Source organism: Poromitra crassiceps, assembly GCF_964638095.1.
Source record: "Poromitra crassiceps genome assembly, chromosome: 2".
NCBI lineage: Eukaryota > Metazoa > Chordata > Actinopteri > Beryciformes > Melamphaidae > Poromitra > Poromitra crassiceps.
This window is the reverse complement of record NC_139624.1, coordinates 16003685-16018684: the sequence shown is the minus strand read 5'-3', so window position 1 is coordinate 16018684 and position 15000 is coordinate 16003685. Positions and strand designations below refer to the sequence as shown.

Genomic DNA, 15000 nt, shown 5'->3' with positions numbered 1-15000 from the left:
ACTACTGACCCAACCAGGTAACCCTAACTACTGACCCAACCAGGTAACCATAACGACTGACCCAACCAGGTAACCATAACTACTGACCCAACCAGGTAACCCTAACTACTGACCCAACCAGGTAACCCTAACTACTGACCCAACCAGGTAACCATAACTACTGACCCAACCAGGTAACCCTAACTACTGACCCAACCAGGTAACCATAACTACTGACCCAACCAGGTAACCATAACTACTGACCCAACCAGGTAACCCTAACTACTGACACAACCAGGTAACCATAACTACTGACCCAACCAGGTAACCATAACTACTGACACAACCAGGTAACCATAACTACTGACCCAACCAGGTAACCATAACTACTGACCCAACCAGGTAACCATAACTACTGACCCAACCAGGTAACCATAACTACTGACCCAACCAGGTAACCATAACTACTGACCCAACCAGGTAACCATAACTACTGACCCAACCAGGTAACCATAACTACTGACCCAACCAGGTAACCATAACTACTGACCCAACCAGGTAACCCTAACTACTGACCCAACCAGGTAACCATAACTACTGACCCAACCAGGTAACCATAACGACTGACCCAACCAGGTAACCATAACTACTGACCCAACCAGGTAACCATAACTACTGACCCAACCAGGTAACCCTAACTACTGACCCAACCAGGTAACCCTAACTACTGACCCAACCAGGTAACCCTAACTACTGACCCAACCAGGTAACCCTAACTACTGACCCAACCAGGTAACCATAACTACTGACCCAACCAGGTAACCCTAACTACTGACCCAACCAGGTAACCCTAACTACTGACCCAACCAGGTAACCATAACTACTGACCCAACCAGGTAACCCTAACTACTGACCCAACCAGGTAACCCTAACTACTGACCCAACCAGGTAACCCTAACTACTGACCCAACTAGGTAACCATAACTACTGACCCAACCAGGTAACCATAACTACTGACCCAACCAGGTAACCATAACTACTGACCCAACCAGGTAACCATAACTACTGACCCAACCAGGTAACCATAACTACTGACACAACCAGGTAACCATAACTACTGACCCAACCAGGTAACCATAACTACTGACACAACCAGGTAACCATAACTACTGACCCAACCAGGTAACCATAACTACTGACACAACCAGGTAACCATAACTACTGACACAACCAGGTAACCATAACTACTGACCCAACCAGGTAACCATAACTACTGACCCAACCAGGTAACCATAACTACTGACCCAACCAGGTAACCATAACTACTGACCCAACCAGGTAACCATAACTACTGACACAACCAGGTAACCATAACTACTGACACAACCAGGTAACCATAACTACTGACCCAACCAGGTAACCATAACTACTGACCCAACCAGGTAACCATAACTACTGACCCAACCAGGTAACCATAACTACTGACCCAACCAGGTAACCATAACTACTGACACAACCAGGTAACCATAACTACTGACACAACCAGGTAACCATAACTACTGACCCAACCAGGTAACCATAACTACTGACCCAACCAGGTAACCATAACTACTGACCCAACCAGGTAACCATAACTACTGACCCAACCAGGTAACCATAACTGCAGTCTGACTCAATGGAATTAGGCTGCGGGTATAAGCTCTGCTATTGGTGCCGTCCATGTCAGACGGAGCAGAACACTATGTTTTCAAAGTTCACGTGGCTATGTGAAACAACAATAACAACCGATTGTTTTACCCCCCCCCCGTGTGTGTGTGTGTGTGTGTGTGTGTGTGTGTGTGTGTGTGTAGGTGTCTCCCTATGCAGACTCTCCCTGTACAGAGTGTAACTGTGACCTGAGAGGATCAGAGACTGCTGTCTGCATCAGAGACGAGAACCACGTGACGCCAGGTCCTTCATCATCTTTATTATTGTTGTTGATTCATTCATTATTCATTGTTGTTAGGGGTTCAAGCCCTGAAGGGGCTGAAACCCTATTGTTTTTCACCCGGTTTATTATTCTCGTTCTTCTTGTTCATCTGCCCCGACGCAAATTCCCGTGAGTTGGTAAATGGCAGAGACCTCACATTTGGCCCAATGACAGATATTGTTGGCTGGTAGGTGCTCAAAAAAGATTTTTCGAATCGGCCTGAAGGTGGCGCTATAATCGAAGGTTTTACGTTAAAGGCCATAACTTCCACGCCGTTGGTCCGATTTTCAAACTTTTTTTTTCCAGATGTTCAGGTGGACCTGCTCTACAAATTTGCCATAAGGACCCTCAATGTCCGCCTGGAAAGTTTTTGAGATATTTGGAAAAGTTTGGAAAACACATTTTTTGCATCTCCTCCTAGACCGTTGGACCGATTTCCACTAGAATCGACAGGAAGCATCTATGGAGCAAGCTCTACAATCCTGAATTTGGAATTTTTGAAATCTACTTTAGTTTCGGAGATATTGATCGTTAAAGTTGTGAGAGGGCGTGGCCTCACAGCTAAATTGTCATAACTTCATGACCGATTAAGGAATCTTCACGAAACTTGCAGGAGGTCTTCGGAGACCATTCTAGACCATGTGTGTCAAATTTTGTGCAATTCGACCAAAAGGGGGCGCCATAAACGCCAGAAATGGGCGTGGCTTAACATAAAAAAGGCTGTAACTCCACACCTGTTTGTCCAATGATCGCGAAACTTGTCAGATATATCAAGGAGGATGTCCTAGTCAGAATCAGAAGCTTTGTCATCTGCGCAAGGCTTGAACCCCGCCCATCGCCGCTTGCGGCTATATTTGTTATTGTTTTTGTTGTCATTGTTGAGAGGCTAACTGTATGGATTGATAATGTACCACCTGGTGACCTTAGGTGACGCTTTCTGTTATCATTTGACACAGTATTGACGTAAAATCACTTTATTACAATTTAAAGTCATTTACGAGCTTCTGCCAAGATTGCTGCCGCCATTTTGGACTGAAAATGCCTCCTATCATTTGCCCATATCAGGACGCTTCTGCATGACGTCATTTTGTAATCGTCTTTCCGTTTTAGACCCGGAAGTAGATTACTCCCACCTTTATCATTTTTAGACTTGCCAAAAAGCTGTTTTCAAGCAAAAAAAGAAAAACTGTTATAAGGTTTTAATATTTTTTCGGATGAGAACGTAACATTCCAAATACGTGACCAGTTTATCAGAATAACGCCTATTTGGACATTTTTAACAAGCAGCGGGGAGCGCGCTGGGTGTGTGACTGGTCGGACTAACGCTAACTAGTAGGCTATCTGTCTGTCAACCCCTACTGTACTGGCAGTGAGAAAAGACTGTCGACGTGCTTTTGTAACTAACGTTAAATGCCGACCGGGTAACAGCCATCGGCTCCTCGCAGCAGTAACGCTATGAGCATGTAACTGAAGTTGGCCGCAGTGTAGCTGCTGAATGTTGCCAAACTTCATTCATAGTTGACAGTTTATCGATGTTTACCGGCCGGCTAACGCTGAACCTGGAAGAACAAATATAATTGCATCCGACACGGAAGAGAAAAAGTGGGTGAATGGAGCGCCGCAGGAATGAGGAACATGGTCTCTAGCACTTCTAGTAATGGAATGGTTGTTCAGAGATGAAGTCTTCAGTTTGGCCAGGTTTATTGGGAGGGCTTGGAAACTCAGAATGGAGAAGCTGTTCATCTGAATATATAACTCTGTCTTGTTTATGTTTGAGCGTTTTGTAGCTTGTTTGTTGATTTGTTTGTATTGTTGAACTTGAATGATTTGTGTCTTGTAAGCCCAGACGGGCTGGGCACCTTGAATATGGTGCATGACACAGAAATAAAAATTTATCTATCTATCTATCTATCTATCTATCTATCTATCTATCTATCTATCTATCTATCTATCTATCTATCTATCTAGTACGTGTAGAAGTGAATGAGGAACATGGTCTCTAGCACTTCTAGTACGTGTAGAAGTGAATGGGATTTTTGTATGGGGATTTAGATTAAATGCATGAAATAAAGTCTGTGGTTAACATAAGTTCGTAAAACAGTGAACTGTCAAATACTGTCAAAATCGCATACATATACACATCCCTACAGCGAAGTTACAGCAAGATAATATTCACAAATGACGACCACTTTTAGGACTTTTGAAGCGTTTTTGCATTTACGCTTCGAAAGTCATAACGGTGTTCCTCACTTGTGAAGAGTATCTTGCTGAACACATACTTTGCTGTTTCATAAACTTGTGTTAACCACAGAGCTTATGTCATGCATTTAACCATACAAACATCCCATTGCCTTTTCCCCGTACGAACCAGCTTTTGGGTAAACCTAAAAAAAATATGTTATCCCCGCACGTACTACTCTATACTGTCTGTTTGTCATCACTCTGGACTTCAGCTAATGAGCTAGCTCACATTAGCTGAGTCCGACTCCTCACTATCATCCGCTAATAGCCAATAAGAGAAGAGTATTCACCCGGACCATGATATAATATATATTAATTACATGTGTGCCTTTAGGTCTGATTCTAGGTCAGTGTGTACTATTTTAATCTGTGTGTGTGTGTGTGTGTGTGTGTGTGTGTGTGTGTGTGTGTGTGTGTGTGTGTGTGTGTGTGTGTGTGTGTGTGTGTGCGTGCGTGTGTGTGTGTGTGTGTGTGTGTGTGTGTGTGTGTGTGTGTGTGTGTGTAGGCATGTCTCCGGGGCAGTGTGCGTGTAAGCAGGGGTTCTCAGGCCAGCGGTGTGACCGCTGTGCGTTCGGGTACAGAGACTTCCCCCGGTGTGTCCGCTGTGAGTGTGAGCTGGCAGGCAGGGTCAACACCGACCCCTGCTCCCCCTGCATCTGCAAGGTAACTCTATCTGTGTTTACACATTTATTTATTTGTTTATTTGGACGGGACAGTGCAAAATTAATGAACACAGAAACCATAGAACAGATACTAAAACCTGGAACATAGTAAAAGTGTAAAAATTGCCGGATTTAGCACGAGGCTAATTTCCATCCGTTGTCCCCATAAAACATAAAACACAATAAACATAAAATGTAAAACATAATAAAACATACATAAAACATAGGTGGTAGCAGCAGTACACTCTAAAAATACGTAAAACATAAGTAGCAGCAATACACTCTAAAATACATGGCAGCAATTACTCTTATAAAAATAAAATTACATAATGCACAAAAGAAAAAGAAGAAAAACATACTACCTGTGAGTACATGACTGGTTTGTTTTCAGCCATTTTTTGAGACTGCCTTTGAAAGTGGCAAGGGTGGGGCTGTCCCTTATGGAGACGGGGAGACCCCTGCTGAGGGGGTCGCCGCAGCTGGGCGTCCTATCGGCGCAGCTCGGCGTAGGGGGCGTGCAGCTCCTCGAAAATGTGACTCTGCGGCGTCAACTCCTTGTTTTGAGGAATGAGGAAATGGCATTTCCTCATTTAACAGTGCTTGTCCCTCATCTAGCAAAGCCTTCTGCAGGCTCACCGGAATGAGTTTTGAAATGGAGGGACAATAAAATGTTCCCCCACCGACATGATTGCAAGTTCTTGGTAAACGACACGATAGCGTTTTGAACATGTACCGCAGCCAACGCGCTGAGTTAACGTTCAAGTATGCACAGTCTCGCGACAGGGAGGTTGCGCAGAACCATGCCGGGCGCTTAACTCTGTCTGTGTTTACACATGACCCCTGCTCCCCGTCTGCAAGGTAACTCTGTCTAGCCACTTAACATGCCACTTAACATGCGGTGGAATCCGTATTATAACCTGCACCTAGCCGGTTGGCCTGCATGTTAAACAACAATTAGCCGGCCTACGCACACTCCCGCGACTCCGTATCTTATCTACCTCGACCGCCGGTATAAGATCCGCTTCCACGCAATCGCACCTCATGTTAAACAGCTGGCAGGTCATTATCCGCATATCCGTAGTGGGCAGGTGTGGCTCTTCGTGACTCACTTCACGTTCGCTAGTTTATTAATTAATGAATCGTTCGGGCAATCGCTTATATCAACGAGCAAACTCACGGTTTCCTCAAGTGTCGCAAAAACGGCTTGAATTGTTAAGTGGGGGCTAGAATGACCGTGCTTTCCGAGGTGAGGGCTGGCTTGACTGCAGTTGCAGGCAGCCAGGTCCAGTGCATCAGGAGGGACGCTGCTGCGCTGCTTGCTTGCTCCCATGTCAGAAAAAGCCTAACGTTTGTGGGAGATTCAAGTTGTCGCACTGGTAACACTTCATAATACTGTAACACAAAAAATGGGTAGTTACTGAGAAACGAGTAAGGAACGAACCATTAGTTCATGAATAGTTAATGATTAGTTAATGAGTAGTTGATAGGTAGTTCCTTAATGGTAGTTACTTAAGAACTGACCATTAGTTACCATGTTAACGAACCAGTAAGTAATGATTACTTCCCTAAAAAATTTTTTTTTAATATTTCACTAGTTCTTGGCTCAAACACTTAGTAAAAAAAACACTTTTTTTGGTAGGGTTTACATATCGCACTTCCGGTGGGCGTGGCCTAACCAAAGTAGGCTAGAACTGTAGCCACGCCCCCAAGGAGTTCGAATGTGAAAAATAGGCTCCGCCCCCTTTCCCTGGCTTCCGGCGGGGGTGGGTGGAGCCAAAAAAGGTAACTCCGCCCCTGAAGGTCGTAGAGCCTCGGGGGCGTGGTTTTAGTGGGGTACCTCGATCTCCTAAGTGGGGTAGGGTACTTTACTAAAGTGGGAGGAGCTACACTTTTTTAATTTGCATACTTGAATAAATTTGTCTTCACTAGTAAAGTAAGCAGGAAGTAATGGTATATTCCTTAGGAACAACTCAGGAAGATGTACTGCTTCACTTGAGGGGGCACAAACATGGGAACTAATGGTAAAGTAAGCAGGAAGTAATGGTGTATTCCTTAGTAACTACTCAGTAAGATGTACTGCTTCACTTGAGGGGGCACAAACATGGGAACTAATGGTAAAGTAAGCAGGAAGTAATGGTGTATCCCTTAGTAACTACTCAGTAAGATGTACTGCTTCACTTGAGGGGGCACAAACATGGGAACTAATGGTAAAGTAAGCAGGAAGTAATGGTGTATCCCTTAGTAACAACTCAGGAAGATGTACTGCTTTACTTGAGGGGGCACAAACATGTTAAGTAATGGTAAAGTAAGCAGGAAGTAATGGTGTATTCCTTAGTAACTACTCAGTAAGATGTACTGCTTCACTTGAGGGGGCACAAACATGGGAACTAATGGTAAAGTAAGCAGGAAGTAATGATGCACTAACATGGTAAGTAATGGTAAGGTAATCATGAAGTAACGATGAGTACTCATGAACAACTGGTAAGTATTTGGTGGAGTCATGCTCACGAACATGGTAACTAATAGTCAGTTCTTAAGGAACTACCTGTTCATGAACTAGTGAAATATTAAAAAAAAAAATTTTAGGGAAGTAATCATTACTTACTGGTTCGTTAACATGGTAACTAATGGTCAGTTCTTTAGTAACTACCATGGGAACTAATGGTCAGTTCTTAAGTAACTACCATTAAGGATCTTTAAGGAACTACCCATTAACTATTAATGAACTAGTGAATGAAAACATATAAAAAAAAAAAAAATTAGGGAAGTAATCATTACTTACTGGTTCGTTAACATGGTAACTAATGGTCAGTTCTTAAGTAACTACCATTAAGGAACTACCTATCAACTACTCATTAACTAATCATTAACTATTCATGAACTAATGGTTCGTTCCTTACTCGTTCCTCAGTAACTACCCATTTTTTGTGTTACAGTATTATGAAGTGTTACCGTCGCACTTATTACTTTTAGCTAACGCTACGTTGTTTTTTCATCAAGGCAATGTCCAGAAGATTCATGAGTTTCTGCAAATGCAGATAGATAGGCTACAGTAGGAGCATGCATGCATGTTGTCTGTTTCAATAACGAAAGCGTCCTTTACTGAGAACGACGTGCCGACCAATTAAATATTCTTGCTGCGAAATCGGCCTCTTAATGACAACACTGGAATAAATAAGATCGACTACGACTATAGAGGCTATAAAGAATGGACTATAGAGAAATAAATGGATTCAAAGCGTTTATTTAGGAAACATAGGCTATCAAACTTTTGTGGGGAGAAATACATTTAAAACTAGTCAGATATGATGCCACTTGTAAAATAAATCACCCACAGTGATTGACGACGGTGCGACCACTATTTTGACTGCCTCATAGCTAAAGCTGTTTCCTATCACATTTCTTGTGTTTGATACATGCTACCGCGCCGCCCCCGCAAGGTAATGACCCATTTCCACCGCTGGTATTGGCGCAGCCCCGCCCGGCTCGACTCGCCTATTTATTTCATTCCACCGGTCAAAAACCTGCACAGCCCGGGTTGAGTCGGAGTTGAGTCGTGCTGCTTTTGGTGCCTGCTCTGTTGAGGTTCCAGCCCTGTGGACCCGGTACCATACAGTGACATGAAAACATGGCAGGCGACTGATTGGTCAGGCAGAATCGTGTTTACTGTGTCTACTGTCAATGCTGGATACCAGTTTAGTGGCACTTACCTTTCTCCTCTGTTATTTCCATCAGTCTTTTGTGTTGCTGCCTTCAGCTCTGGTGAAATCAAATCAACCTCCTTGCTCAGCCTTAACAAGACGGTGGTTTTCAATTGTTTTGAGAGAGAAAAAGACAGTGGCTCAGGAAGCCCTTGTAGTTGTGTGTTACTTCTACGGCTCCGCTAGGCCCGGAGGCGGGGGTTTAGCAGAGCCGTGGCCTTTCCTGGTGAGTGGCCGGGCTGGTCTCCTCTTCTCCCCGTAGCGTAATAACCCCCGTCCCCCAAAAGCATTTTTTATCACAACAATCACAAAAAAACAAAAACAAAAAAACTCAGTATAATTTGGAGGGAGTGGCTAGATGACAGAGCTTTATGTATCTAGTAGAGTAGTAGAGTACAGAGTAAAGTAGACTACAGTAGTAGAGTAACTCCGAGCTCCTATCTCCCCAGCTGAATGTGATGGGTGGAGCCTGTGACCTGTGCCAGCCGGGTTTCTACAACCTGCAGGCGGCCGAGCCAATGGGCTGCTCACACTGCTTCTGCTTCGGAGTGTCAGACGTGTGTGAGAGCTCTGATTGGTCCACAGCACAGGTAACACACACACACACACACACACACACACACACACCCTCTCTCTCTCTCTCTCTCTCTCTCTCTCTCTCTGTTTCTCTCCCTCTCCCTTTCTCTCTCTTTCACTCTCTCATCAGTATGTTGCTGTTTCTTCCAGTTGGTTCATACCGATGCTTGGCTCCGCCCCTCTCAGTCTCTCTCTGTCTACACCGCCCCGCTCGCCCACAGCAACGACCTCATCATCCCCGGCAACGCCTCCTCTGGCCACACCTACCAGCAGGTGTTGTCATGGGCGGCGCCAGAGAGTTTCCTCGGCAACAAGGTAGGCTGACACTTCCATATTTGTTAGTCGTACCTGCCACTGCCCGATCTGCACCACTGGCCGATTTGCACAGCGCATGCGCGAGTGGGTCCGCCATCTTGCACAGCTACGTGCAAATCGTACGCAGCTGTACGTAGCTGTGCAAGTAGCCTATGTAGCTGTGAAGTCACTACAGCTACGTAGCTGTGAAGTCACTACAGCTACGTAGCTGTAGTGACTTCACAGCTACGTAGCTGTAGTGACTTCACAGCTACGCAGCTGTAGTGACTTCACAGCTACGTAGCTGTAGTGACTTCACTTGGACAAACGTCACTGCCCGATTTGCACCATGCAATGCTCTAACGTCAACAGTAATGTTAGCAGCTGATGTTAGCGATCTGGAGCTAACATTAGCAGCTAAGGAGCTAATGATAGCCTTGATGTTTACTAATGCTTGCCAGTTGTCCATTGTGATGATCTGAAAAGTGATTGTAGCGAGTGAAAAGTAATGTGCTCTCTCTCTCCACACACACACACACACACACACACACACACACAGACATTTACGATGGGATGGGGGGACCTTTAACGGCACGGGAAGTCTGTCAACTTTACAGACATAGATAGCTATAAGCTATAGACGGTTTTCACCAGAGCGCAACCCCACAGCACTTCCTTTTTCTCAGCATTCGGCAAACTGCAGAAATATTCACTTGACACTTTTGTTTTCGCTGCTCAGCTGTATAGACGGTTTTCATGGAATGGTCAGTCCTGCAACTTGAATGTTTTTTTTTCTTTTATGTCCATAGCAAACACTGCAACAGGAAGTGAGCGGGGGTTCAATTTAGAATGTTTTTGTTGTCAAGTTAAAACCGTCTATACAGTAGCTCGTTAGCGAGCAAACAAACATCCTTTATATGTTTCAGATAACGCATAAAATGTTGTTAGCATACATTGACAGTTTGTTATTGTCAGTTTGAATCAGTCACGGTAGGAACCTGAATAACTACTGCTTGTAGATGTGTGTGTGTAGAATGATCAAGGGTCGAGTTTCTTTTATAACTCAGGTTTATTTGTCGGCCTTAACTGCATGTAAACTGTACTGGAGAGAAAAGCATGTGTTGTTCTGCCGTAAACAGCCTCCTGCCGTAACACGTCACCATGGAAACTGTCGTAACAACTGTCGTAACACAACACCCGACTACTGCCTATATATCAATATATGACATCGCTAAGTAAACGAACCGGCCAGGGGATGTAAATCGGTTAGTGTGACACTCAATGCTATGGTTTGTCCAAGTGGAGTAGCCGTACATAGCTATCCAAGATGGCGGACCCGCTCGCGCATGCGCAGTGCAAATCGGTCAGTTGTGCAGATCGGGTAGTGACAGTACCTTTGTACAAATATTTTCATATTTGGCAATGTTTGGGCAACAGCTCCTTCCAGTGTGTGGGGGGGATTATAGTAATCTGATTACATTTGCATGAGATATTTGTGGTTCAAATCTGTGGGCCAGGTGAAAAGAGGAAAACTAACCGTCTCCATCTCTGTCCGTCTGTCTGTGTCTAGCTGGTGTCCTATGGAGGTTTTCTGAACTACAGTGTGGTTTATGATGTTCCATTGGACAACGAAGACCATTCTCTCCCCGCCCACTCTGACATCATCATCGAGGTGAGAACAAATATCGCTGCAGAAAATAATACTATAAAATACTGTAAAATACTATAACATAAACATACTATAAAATACTATAAAATAGTACTCTCTCTCTCTGCGTCTCTCTCTCTCTGTCTCTGTCTCTCTGTCTCTCTCTCTTTCTCTGTCTGTCTCTATCTCCGTCTCCAGGGAAATGGTAGAACTCTTCGTAGCTCCCCTCCTCTCCTCCTCTTCCTCTCCCCGCTGGCCGAGCGCTCGGTTGCCATGGCGATGGTCCCTCAGGGCTTCATTGACATGCACACGGGTGTGCACGTGACCCGAGATGACCTGCTGACGGTCCTGTCTGATGTGGCCTCGCTCCGGGTCAGAGTTCACCTCAACGCCTCCACAGACACGCCCCTACGGTATGACATCATCACCACGGCAGCATCACCACGTGACATCATCATGGCATGACATCATCATCACGTGACATCATCACGGCATGACATCATCGTCTGCTCATGACAGCAGCTGTAACCCATGAAATCATCACCACATGACAGCATCTGTCACCACGTGACATCACCTTGGCATGACGTCATCATCACCACATGACACCAGCTGTAAAACCACATGACATCACCACGTGACATCATCACCACATGACATCATCACCACATGACATCATCACCACATGACACCAGCTGTAACCACATGACATCACCACATGACGTCATCACCACATGACATCATCACCACATGACATCATCACCACATGACACCAGCTGTAACCACATGACATCACCACGTGACATCATCACCACATGACATCATCACCACATGACACCAGCTGTAACCACATGACATCACCACATGACGTCATCACCACATGACATCATCACCACATGACATCATCACCACATGACACCAGCTGTAACCACATGACATCATCACCACATGACATCATCACCACATGACACCAGCTGTAACCACATGACATCACCACGTGACGTCATCACCACATGACATCATCACCACATGACATCATCACCACATGACACCAGCTGTAACCACATGACATCACCACGTGACGTCATCACCACATGACATCATCACCACATGACATCATCACCACATGACACCAGCTGTATAACCACATGACATCACCACGTGATGTCATCACCACATGACATCATCACCACATGAGATCATCACCACATGACACCAGCTGTATAACCACATGACATCACCACGTGACGTCATCACCACATGACATCATCACCACATGAGATCATCACCACATGACACCAGCTGTATAACCACATGACATCACCACGTGACGTCATCACCACATGACATCATCACCACATGAGATCATCATCACGTGACATCATCACCACATGACACCAGCTGTAACCACATGACATCACCACGTGCGTCATCACCACATGACATCATCACCACATGACATCATCACCACATGACACCAGCTGTAACCACATGACATCACCACGTGACGTCATCACCACATGACATCATCACCACATGACATCATCACCACATGACACCAGCTGTATAACCACATGACATCACCACGTGACGTCATCACCACATGACATCATCACCACATGAGATCATCACCACATGACACCAGCTGTATAACCACATGACATCACCACGTGACGTCATCACCACATGACATCATCACCACATGAGATCATCATCACGTGACATCATCACCACATGACAACAGCTGTAACCACATGACGTCATCACCACATGACATTGTTTGTCTGTCTGTCTCTCTCTCTATCTGTCTCTCAGTCTCAGCACAGTGTCTCTGGACATGGCCGACCCTAACTCAGTGTCTCTCTCTCTATCTGTCTCTCAGTCTCAGCACAGTGTCTCTGGACATGGCCAACCCTAACTCAGTGTCTCTCTCTCTATCTGTCTCTCAGTCTCAGCACAGTGTCTCTGGACATGGCCGACCCTAACTCAGTGTCTGGTGTCAAGGCGGTTGCCGTTGAGACGTGTGAGTGTCCGTGGGGTTACAGCGGCACTTCCTGTGAGGTCAGAGTTCAAATCCGTTTAACTTTATTAGCATCAAGTCCAACAACAACAAACAAATACTGTTACTATTACATTTAAATACTGTGGGTGTGTGTGTATGTGTTTGTGTGTGTGTGCGTGTGCATGCTTGTGTGTGCGCGCGTGTGTGTGTGTGTGTGTGTGTGTGTGTGTGTGTTACAGTCTTGTTCGTCAGGGTTCTACAGAGTGGGCGGAGTCTTGTTTGGAGGGAACTGTATGCAATGTGAATGTAACGACCACGCCTCCGAGTGTGACATCAACGGAGTGTGTGTGGTGAGTTCTGTCCCCATAACACACACACACACACACGCACACGCACACACACGCACACGCACACACACACACGCACACACACACACACACACACACACACACACACACTAATGGCACTTTTCGACCACATGGTACCTGCTTGTCTTGCCTCACCTTTTCTGGTTCTCAATTGGGCAAGCACCGGGCTCAGGCAATAGACCCTTCTCACAGGGGCCATTTTGTGTCGAAAAGGCAGAGTAAGCACAGGTGCAAGAAAAACACTAATGAGGGTTTCAAACTTTCATGATTGGAATTTGGAACCCTTCATTAGTGTATTGCTTGCACCTGTGTTTATTCTGCCTTTTCGACACAAAATGGCTGCCGTGAAAAGGGTCTATTAGGCCTGGGTATCGGCACTGATTTCCCGATTTGATACGATTCCAATACACACGGTCCTGATTCTATTCCATTTCCCATTCGATACGATTCACTATCGATATTTCAGTTACATACCAATTTACATACCGACAACAGTTACATAACAATTTTGCTTGGATAGGAAAGAGATTCTCAAAGAACTAATGCTGTAAATTGTACAAGGAACCATCTAACCTGGTGCATTATTGAAATATGAATGTTTACGAGATCTCGTTGCACTAAGAACCTAACCATACGAGTCTACGGGGTTAACGCTCTCCACGGGAAAAGGCATTACAGTATATTAAAAGGTTGATATTTAGATTCATGAATATATATCAGCTCCTTCAAATGAATATCGATTCAATATCGATTTATCAACGACAAGAAAATGCAAATATAAGTTGGTCCTCAGGAACCTAAGTCTCTCCATCCATATAACAGAGGTCGTGTCCATCAACCACAATTGAAACGAAGGTGAAGAGGGGGACTTCCATTCCTTCAGAATGAGTTTTTTTTAGCAACAGTTGTCCCCTGTGTCAGAGACTGTTGCCGGCCTCCGTCTGGAGGCCTGTGCCTGCACTATGGATTTTTGGTGTCTGCGTCCCGGCGGGTTGAGAGTGTCAATTTGCCTGGAACTTTTAAGTCAGTTTCCTGCACAGAACCTTCAAATTAAGAGTTTTCCTCTGACAAACTAACGAGATGCTTTTATTGCGAAGTACTTTTAGGAAGTGAAACGTGTTTTTCGCTGGATTATCGGCGTGATTAGCTACTTCCAAAGGGGGGAACCGGGCGATGCTAACTTCCGGGCTTTAGGTCTCATTCCTGTGGCACTCTATACGGGTCACTCTAAAAAAGACTCTGAGGTGATCTCCTATTGCTGTGACTGTTGACACAGTTTCACTCGCCATGACGAGCAGTTGGGGGGGGCACATTGAGGGGTACTACCGGTATTTGCAGTGGAAAACAAACAGCCAGGAGAGTCGAGGCGGTACTATGTAATGGAAAAACACCATAACATACACTGTGCATCATGTGTCTGTGTTCCCTCACGTCTCTCCCAGAGCCTGATGTCAAATACAGCCAAAGATCTATGTTGTAGAAGATGAATCACTCCACAGTAGTAACCTGCCCCCCTTCCCCCCCCTCAGGGTTGTACCCACAATACAACAGGGCCCTACT

The 15000-nt window shown here is 45.1% G+C and overlaps 1 protein-coding gene across 1 annotated transcript in view; it reads left to right on the top strand.

The window, feature by feature from the left end:
• The window catches only part of lama1 (laminin, alpha 1), a gene marked incomplete at its 3' end in the record, with an annotated part of 84091 nt that overhangs the window by 13118 nt on the left and 55973 nt on the right, over positions 1–15000 (top strand). Inside the window, exons 9-17 of the mRNA XM_083661149.1 lie at positions 1830–1929; positions 4695–4852; positions 9002–9142; positions 9279–9443; positions 10993–11094; positions 11269–11483; positions 13020–13131; positions 13312–13422; positions 14970–15000. The exon at positions 14970–15000 is cut by the window's right edge and continues 97 nt beyond it. Coding sequence (XP_083517275.1) covers positions 1830–1929; positions 4695–4852; positions 9002–9142; positions 9279–9443; positions 10993–11094; positions 11269–11483; positions 13020–13131; positions 13312–13422; positions 14970–15000 — 1135 coding nt within the window. The remainder of the gene's footprint in view (positions 1–1829; positions 1930–4694; positions 4853–9001; positions 9143–9278; positions 9444–10992; positions 11095–11268; positions 11484–13019; positions 13132–13311; positions 13423–14969) is intronic.